The sequence below is a fragment of the Aspergillus aculeatinus genome (genome assembly GCF_003184765.1).
Source record: "Aspergillus aculeatinus CBS 121060 unplaced genomic scaffold BO66scaffold_15, whole genome shotgun sequence".
Taxonomy (NCBI): Eukaryota; Fungi; Ascomycota; class Eurotiomycetes; order Eurotiales; family Aspergillaceae; genus Aspergillus; species Aspergillus aculeatinus.
The window spans coordinates 577,043-585,785 of NW_020291484.1; the positions used below are offsets into that span (position 1 = coordinate 577,043).

Below are 8,743 nucleotides of genomic sequence, written 5' to 3' on the forward strand. Positions count from 1 at the left end.
TCCCTTCTTGAAACCGGAAATGGGTATACTGTAGATTAGGGCTGTCGATGTCATTTACCTTCCACAACGCGGGGCTGAAAGACAGTACTTGACTTTACCTTGCAGAGCAAAAACCAAATCCCACCTGTTCCCTGTACCAACACTACCCGCCGCCCGTGCCCTTCTTCGGTACGCGCGCGAACCGCGAAAGGAAGAGGGCGGATTTAACATCGATGAGTCTGAGACCTGAGAGGTTTATCCCAACACCTCGGGCATCCCGTCCTCGCAGCGACCAACGTCTCTCCCCCGACGATCCAATCAACCAACACCCTCGACCCAAGACAGAAGAACTTCTACACCGGCGAGCGATACTTGGACCTCGATGACCCAGTCCTCCGTGAGGTACTTGTGCTTAGAAGCAGACCCAGTCATAGACTACCAGATACGATCATCCTGCGTGTTGAGCATAACGTCCGCGATCCACGCCCCGCTCCTATAAAATGGCATGACACCACACCAGTGAATCAGACAGACATGAAAATACTCCGCCAGTCAAGACGCGGAGACCCCGCTCTCTAAAAGCAGCAGACTCGCATGGATGGGATGGGGACACTGGCAAACAAAACCGTTCGCATACATCGCAGAAGGCGCAGTTGTGTAGGGGCCAAAACAAAAAAAAAAGGGGGGGGGGGACCAACAAGGTTCGATTCCCCAAGACCGAACGGCTACTCTGGGGTTGTCGAGTAGAGCAATCCAGACTTGGTGGAATTGTATAGTAAATTTCGGGTCTGTGATGTACTGTACCCATTAGTCTGGGACTGAAAAGGGCAGAAGTGTGTCAGTTAGGTACCTAAGAAAGTACCTCTTCAGGAAGCCTAGTCTAATTCCATCCGGCAACGCCTGTGCACCGTGGACATAAGAACATGTTATCATTCCAAGTAAAAGAAATAATTTAATGAAAAACAAAAAAGCAAATTAAGCTCAACCCCCCTTAGAGAATTCCATTTTCTAGAACAAAGACCAGAAAATCAAGGTTGATGCACGTGCTATGCATGCCCTGCAGCGGCCTAGGTAGTAGTATAAGCCCCCCTCCAGCCAATCAAAGTGCAGCATAAGTGTACAATCTCAAATAGTACGTTCCTATTGGTCGGATGACAACTATACCACACCTGATAAAAATGGAATACCTTAGGAAGAACAATTGAATCAATCTCAGAATCCACAATTGTACTTATTCTGCTCCTGTCAATAGACAATCACTAGGTGAATAAAATATTGGAGCTAAATAATACTGAGTTGTAATTAATTTTGACTTACTAAACTACCTAGTAATCAGTTATAACAATTACACTAGTATAGAGATAATATTCCCTTTGACTGCAGTCTCTATTCCACTCTTCCCCTTGTCTTAGGCTATTAGGCCCTCCAATGCACATGCTATACACACCTATGTTCTACCGATGCCACCCCCACTCCCCATCGAACAAGACACCTGCTGAGTGGTACTGAGTCGTCCTCTCCCACCCTTCGGACCACATGTCTCCGAGTGCCATTGTCTGCTGTAGAACCTGCAGATCCCAGAGCCCGAATGAACTACCTCGAGCGATCATACAAGGGACGAGGGCTTGGGCGTAGTTTCTCTACTTTAATACCCCAAGACCCACCAGGCCTACACAACTTCCCATGGCAATACAAAACACACCGAGTCCTCATTATCAACTAAGCTTTTGTTCAATGAGAAACCTTTAATGTAACATACAAGTCATCAGAGGGGGGCATGGTGTTTGGATGCGAACATAAAAGACAGAACCACACCAAAGAGACCGTTGCCAAAACAATGGAAACGAATCCTGACGTCTCAAAAGTCATCCCTCACAAGAACCACAGCCTATTCCTCAACGATTGAGCGGGACCATCCACATCCACACACGCACACACATCACCAAACGAAAGACAGAGGAAAAGAAAGAAAAAGAACAAAAACCGCCGTCATCATACACCTTCATCAAACATAAAATAAACAGGGTATGCCCACGCCAACGCTATGCGAGTCCTTGTACAGAAACAAAATAACAGGGGGAAGAGGGTGGGGGGGAGGAAAAAGTCAAGCATAGCAAGATATGTACCAGGAAATCAAAGAAGGAAAGTATTCTTAGATAATATATGATTCTTTCTTATTTATTTTGGCTTGCGCCAGAAGTATTGCTGCAGAGGACCAGTCAGCTGGGATCGCTATCGATAATCGATTGCAAGGGTCATTCATACCTTGTGCTGCTTGCGGCAGTTTCGGAGGCCGGGTTTCCGGAGATCATGAACAACGGCCTCCCGTCGCATATCGTCCTCATCAAAGTCCGGGATATAGTAGTATTCACTCTCCAGAGCCTTCCCCGCGGCATCCTTTCCTTCACGGGCGACTTTGCCAATGCACTTCGTGGTATCCAGAATCGCACGGATCTCTTCTCTCGTGGGTCCCTGTCTCGAGTGACTGTCCCGTTTCCACAGGGCCGGCGGAAGGTTGTTGAGGATGGTGGAGAAGGGCGTCGAGGAGAGACGGGAGAAAGCCAGCTGGTTGACAGCGTGGTTCTGAACGCGTTCACCACTTTCATCAAGCGGCTGTGGCTTGACCGGTGTGGCATCCTCCTGACTATCGCCATCGGCAGCGGACTCTACGGTCTTGGTTGTTTGTTTCGGGGATTTGGCGTGCTCAAGGCCCTGAGACGAGAGCTGATTGCGTGGACGAGCAGGCTGCAGTGGGGACTCGTCTGCTGTGAAAGAAGCCATCCGGGGCAGGAGGTTCTCGCCGAACGGTCCAAAAGAATGAATGATAGGGTCATTCTCCTCGTCGTGATCCGAAAAGTCGTCATGTCTACTCAGGTCGCTCAGATCACTTGACTGTGAGCTCTGCAGGAGGTCCTCCACACTGGAAGAAGACGTCTGGGTATCATCGGCAAGCAACGACCCGGCAGATACGGGGCGACGAACAGGCGAGCCCTCGTCTTCGTACACGACCACAGCGTTCCGCGAGCGTGTCGGGGTATACAGAGGAGAGGATGGCGGCACCAGAGACTTTACAGCGGGCGAGGGGGAGACTGGGGATGCCAGGCGTTGGCGTTCGACCGCAGGGCTGTCATGGATACTCCGAATTGATTGCCCCTTGCGTTGTTTAGGCGTAGTTTCCTCTTCCCAGGTCTGTTCTGAATCTGTGGAGGTATAGTCCTTCTTATCATTCCGAGGCCACTGGACGAGCACGCGAGCCTCGTGGACGTCGATCATGATGTCAGCGTCCTTGATATCCGAGGTGAAAGTCTTGCCCTTGCCCAAGTCGTAGGTTTTCCCCTGGCAGTGTAGCTTGATTCCGTTCCAACCCAGGCACATAATCTCCACCGTATCACGGTCGAATGGGTTAGGGGCGGGCTTATATCGGGCTTTGACATGGACCCTTGAGATCATCCGGTTGGCCGCAAGTTGGTGATGACACGAGGCACTGGATCTCCCCATCAAGACCGGCTCACCACTCTCAGGCAGCATCAATTCGGGGACGGTAGACAGAGGGGTCCGTTCCGAGGTCGAAGTAAATGTACGTCGAGAGGCCGGACGCGGCAGAGCCATTCGGGGAGGGGAGGAGGACATGATATGGGTCGACGAGGTCGGGACCGGAGTGGGATAGGTTGAAACGATGCCATGGTCTTCGCGTGCTACACGCTTCTGTGGTCGGGGCAGGGACGGGGACGAGCTCAATGGCTCGAAAGCAGGCAATAGGGCCGCCGGACGCTTGATACCTGCCACAGGAGCAGCTGTACTGCTCCTTGGCGGCGAGGACTCCATGTTGGCAGACTTGTCCTTCGCGTCGTACACGTCTGGGACGAAGCTAAAGTAATTAAGATTATGGTCACTCGAGAAGCTGCAGAGGGATTGAGTCAAAGATCCCACAGATCAATTGGAGACCTATCTGATCGCGTCGAGGACAAGTAGGAGGAGGAGCAGAGGAGAGGGGGGGTCTCTATGTTCTATAGGAGTGGAAGATAGCGATTGGGAGGGAGGTGACGACTTGGTTTCGTGCAGACCAGACCAGAAGGAAAGTAGTTGACTAGACGCGGAGACAGAAGCGTGTCAAGGACGAGCAAAGGAAGGGAAGGAGCACTGAGGATTCATCTGCCCCAAGATGACAGGGTCCAGGGAGGTTGGGTCAGTCTTCGAGGAGGAGGAGGAGGGAGGAGGGGGGGGTTGAGCACAAAGCACAAAATGTTTCGACCGTAGGGGAAAAAACGAGAAACATTGAAGAAAAGGGTGAAAGGATGTGTGGTGTGTGGTGTGTGGTGGAATGTCTGCCCCGGAACGGAGCGTCTCGTCCTTCCAGCGCGGAAATGCACGCTTACAGTCCGAGACGCGTTCGATAGGCGCCGGGCGAGAGTCTCAGAGCTCCACCACCGACCTTCGCGCAGCAGCAGCAGCAGCCGCCTCGAACGAATTGCACTGACAGCGCATGGTTGGTATTTATAAATGGGGGAAAGAACAGGGAGAAAGAGTGGCCAGGCCCAGAACTGGCAATGGCTTGCATTTAGTTAGTCTGTCACTCTCTCTCTCTTAAGATTCAGAACACTCTGCGTATTGTTGTTGATTTGTTTCAAGGCAAGGGATGGGCCTGAGTTCGGAGCCTCGACACCCCAGGCAGTCAAGGCGCGTCGCTCACTCGAACCAGATAACGCGTGTCACGTGATGACGTGTCACGTGAACGCGTGACGCCTTGCCTCGTCGGTGGCACGCTAGTCTGCCTCCGGACTAGTCATGCCAAGGCCGGGGGCTGTCTGTCAAGTCACTGAATTATTGATGACCTCAACAGTCATTGAACACAAGCGCTGCACCCTTAAGCCCAAGCTGGAGCATGCCTGACCCGATCCAATCTTGACGTCTTGCACAACTCCCTGACATGTACTAAAACCTGCTTGCGCCTCCGCTGATCACCCTCCAGCCTCCGGTCCCAACTTCAGGAAAACTGAAGATGATGTGAGGCATGATGGTGCTTCCATCTCTTCACATTTCAATGACGAAAAGAACAAAATCACTGCCGACGTATCTTCGCCCCCAACCATATGAACTTTTCCCAGCCCCCCTCTTCCCTCTTACCAACCATCATCCAACCTTCCACAAGCACCTGAAAAGGACATAGTCTCTCCTTCGCTCTTTAATTCCAGCCCGATGCTCAACGGCATTGAAGTACTGCACTCCGTCCACCCCAGCTCTGTATCCCGAGCTCACCACCAGGCCGAGAGCAGATGCACATGCAAAGTACAGTCACTCACTCACTGTATGCGCCTACTAGCCCAGTATCACCTCCTCAACACCTAGTAAACTCCCACTACTTCCAGAATCGGCCATCCAAACGATTGCTCTCTCTTTGGAGCGAATGCACAATTCGCCCCTTCAACCAGCAAATCTTACAAAAAAAACAAACACCCACCCAACCGAATAAGACAAAGCACAAAACACACGCAAAGAAAAGACCCCGGTAGAAGTACTCGTACGAATAGCCCACACCGACAGACCACACAGTGGCACACACCCAGCCTCCCCAAGATCGGGGAGGGGATCCGCTCATGCAATGCACATTCCAGAACATTTTAAGACTAGATCCAGTCGACCGTGCATGACACGGGTGGAGATGCCGCCTGGGGAATGTAAGTTAACGTACACATAGGTTAAGACGTTCATTTGTCCAATCTCCATCGGCCACTTGAAGACACCAGAAAAAAAAAAACCTTCAGGCCTTTGTCAACCATTGATTGCTCTTGTCTTCTTTTCATGGCGTCGGATTTATCTTTTGTTCAATCGGCCGAAGATCCACCGAGCAAGGTTTTTTTTATCAGAGTTTCGAATTTCTGGAACTTTGTGGTCGGCGTCAAGGTCCGTGGTGGGAGGTGGATGCTGCTGCTGCTGCTGGATGGGGGCCCAGAATGGAGTGGGCACTGCAGCGATACATGCCGATACCCGGTCCCCCAGGCCCCGGGGAGATATCCACATAGTCTTCAAGCAATCGGTAGGGGATGCAGTGAACAGTAGCCGAAGTGGCAAGGGTAGACCAGTCCCCTCGAGCCGTCTTGCTCACGGGTAAATCTTGTTCAATGTTCAAGGGCAATTTCTAAAGGAAAAGAACGGGAATAACACTTGCATAGCTTTGAAAATCATCAAAGTGAATTAGTGGGTCATTTCGATCTGAACAACATGAAAAAGAAGTGGCACTACTGTACAGGATATCGCTAAATTACATCCCATCCTCCACAGAAAGATGAGAAGAAACTCCGCGGTGATCAAATGGGAAAATCAGTGTTACTTCAGCGTCGAGAAAAGTAAAAAAGCTAACCACAACCGCCCCCCAAACAAAGGAAGGGTGACGTTACAAATGTGACAGGTGTTGCAAGCTTTTCCACGTCACATAAGTATGAGATACTAAGATACACGAAGAAAGCAAGCACACTGAAAGGTGAATCATGATCAAGGGCGGAACAGAGGCATGAAAAAAAGGTCTTCTATTTGCAATTGTGCCTTTGTCGGGGTACGGAAAGGCCGTGGAAAGCCGGAGCCGGCACTTGACGACAGAGGCTCCCACGGAGAATTATCTACTTTAGTAGAAGACATAGGTGGCGGAGCCGGAGACGACCTCGACCTGCGGGTAAAATTAACAATCAGGCCAGGGACTTCCAAGGGGAAAGGAACCAAAGCAAGGGGTGGGGAACACTCACAGTGCAGCCGGAGTCGTTGGTGCCAGACTCGGAATAGAAAACACCATCCTCATACTTGCAAGAACCGCTCAGGTTGTCACCCTCGATCTTGACATTGTAGTCAAGCTTCTCGGTGGTGGTGGGGCTGTTCTGGAAGATGGACAGCCACTTGCCGTCGTTGACACCAACACCAAGGTTGATAGGGGCCCAGTTGCCGATGGCCTCAGAGCCGTTACCCCACTGGCAGCCCTTCTCGGTGGAAACACCCTTGGGGTTAACGTAGTACTGAGCAGAGGTAACCTTGCCCTCCCACTTGTAGTAGGTCTCGCCGTCAGGGCAAGTCAGGGGCTGGAGCGTGTTGTCGCCAAGGTGAAGAGGGATGGTCTCGGACTCGGTACCTATCAATTGTAAGCAGCTGTCCAGGTACTTTAGGCTGGTGCAAGACACTTACCAGGATAATCAGTACGGCAAACAGCAACACTCTCGCCGAGCGTGTTCTGGACGTGGACACCGCCGGTACCCTCAATGCAAAGCTTCTTGGACAAGGAAGTGTTGGTAAGGTAGAGCTTGCCGTTCTTGCACTGGATACCACCAACGGACTGTCCGGTAGATCCCTGGGTGCTGGGCCACTGGGACTTCTGATAACCCGCGGGGCAGGCGTAAGAGCACATGGCGCCGTTGGTGCAGCTATCACCGGATACACCAGTGGTGATCTCGGTCACGACGCTGCCGGAGATCGTCACGTACTGGATACCGGACCAGCCGCCAAGTCCGAGGTAATCGAGGGCGATAGCACCGTAGTCGGAGGGGAAGGTGTCGCAGTCCAATTCTCCATCGGGGAAGTCCGCATCCAAGCCGGTGGCAGTGGAAGAGCTAGAACTGCTGGCAGAGCTGGAAGAAGCGGAGCTGGAAGCAGCGGCGGTGGAAGAGTGAGCGCTGCTGCTGGAGCTCCAAGAGCTGCTGGAGGAAGTGGCCTTAGCGACAGCGACTTCAACGAACTCGGCAACGGAGCTGAGGGCAGGAGCCGCGGTGGTGGAAGTGGAAGTCGAGGCAGCGGTAGTCGAAGAGCTGCTAGCGCCGTTGCAAACATCAGGAACTTCCTGACCAGAGGCCCAGGTCAAGGTCTTGTCGGCGATACCCTTGCAGACTTCCTCGAGAGTGATAGTCTTGCCGTCGAGAACATAAGTGACCACAGTAGGACCAGCAACGGTGACAACCTCGGACTCAGGGTTGCGCTTATGATGGTGGCGGTGCTGGTGGTGGTGCTGAGCAGCCACCAAGGAGGCCGTGGCCAAGCTAACAGCAACGGCGTTCAACTTCATTGTTGTAGTTTTGTGTGTTGCACAAGTGCACAGCGGGGTATCGTGTTCAAAAATCGATGAACTCTGTATGTACCAACAAAGAATATCACATTAGTATGTTGGTCAAACGATCATCGATGGTCACGTTCAGCCAATTTCCTGGGCCAGGCATGGGGATCGCCTTGATCTCCGCCTTTCACCAGGCATATTAGGGATCATGAAGACCCGCGATGCGACTCATTAAGTGGAGTTCCATGCGGCTTCAGCCCACGTCGCGCGAGCACTCACTCATGAACATGCGGGTCATGGGGGAGGGAGTGAAGTATAACAATGAACAGTGGTAACCTACCGCAACGTCACGGCAAACCAGTCGCGCGCTCTTGACAGAAAGCAACAAATCTGTACACGAATTGAAGGTGCAGCGATTGAATATGAGAGGGTCAAGGAGTGGAAAGTGAGAAGAAAAGGAGGTTCCCGAAAAGAGCGTGCGAGAGAGAAGCTAGTCCCTCTGGTCGGACAGGAAGTTCTCGCGTGGGTAACAGGCGAAAGCCGGAGGGGAAAATGAAACGCTCAGGGAAGGCGAAGAAATTGAGGAGGGTCGCGAAGAGGGAGGAAGAGGAGAGAAAAGGGAACCGGAAGGGGAGATGAAGGGCAGGTGAAAGTACGGTAGAGAGAGTAGGTAAGCGGTTAGATCGATCCAGTTGGACTAGGGGGTGAGAATGGAAAAAGGAAAGGAGGGGGATAACA

General features: G+C 52.0%; 3 protein-coding genes across 3 annotated transcripts; all 3 read right to left on the reverse strand.

Moving 5' to 3' along the window:
- Nucleotides 1-1,700: 1,700 nt before the first annotated feature.
- Nucleotides 1,701-4,281, reverse strand: fhdA (putative transcription factor Tos4). Its single transcript, XM_025650367.1, has 2 exons — nucleotides 2,245-4,281; nucleotides 1,701-2,184 (listed from the first exon to the last, which is right to left on the reverse strand). Exons 1-2 carry the CDS (start codon nucleotides 3,802-3,804, stop codon nucleotides 2,158-2,160), a joined length of 1,587 nt encoding a protein of 528 aa, XP_025505664.1. The 5' UTR covers nucleotides 3,805-4,281; the 3' UTR covers nucleotides 1,701-2,157.
- A 959-nt stretch (nucleotides 4,282-5,240) lies between these two features.
- Nucleotides 5,241-5,687, reverse strand: BO66DRAFT_50051 (uncharacterized protein). The gene has a single exon (XM_025653348.1). It carries the CDS (start codon nucleotides 5,594-5,596, stop codon nucleotides 5,336-5,338), a length of 261 nt encoding a protein of 86 aa, XP_025505665.1. The 5' UTR covers nucleotides 5,597-5,687; the 3' UTR covers nucleotides 5,241-5,335.
- Nucleotides 5,688-6,598: 911 nt separating this feature from the next.
- On the reverse strand, nucleotides 6,599-8,017 carry sun1 (SUN family protein UTH1; the record flags this gene model as incomplete). The annotated part of the gene is made up of 3 exons (XM_025650963.1): nucleotides 6,599-6,640; nucleotides 6,717-7,093; nucleotides 7,147-8,017. The coding sequence occupies 3 exons, from the start codon at nucleotides 8,015-8,017 to the stop codon at nucleotides 6,599-6,601; spliced, it is 1,290 nt and encodes a 429-aa protein (XP_025505666.1).
- Between the last annotated feature and the right edge of the window lie 726 nt (nucleotides 8,018-8,743).

Excerpts from the sequence above, each read along its gene's own strand:
- fhdA (XM_025650367.1), bottom strand. The coding sequence starts at position 3,804 with ATGGAGTCCTCGCCGCCAAGGAGCAGTACAGCTGCTCCTGTGGCAGGT. Across the intron at positions 2,185-2,244 it reads ACTGCCGCAAGCAGCACAAG|CAATACTTCTGGCGCAAGCC; the intron begins GTATGAATGACC and ends GGTCCTCTGCAG.
- BO66DRAFT_50051 (XM_025653348.1), bottom strand. The coding sequence starts at position 5,596 with ATGTTCTGGAATGTGCATTGCATGAGCGGATCCCCTCCCCGATCTTGG.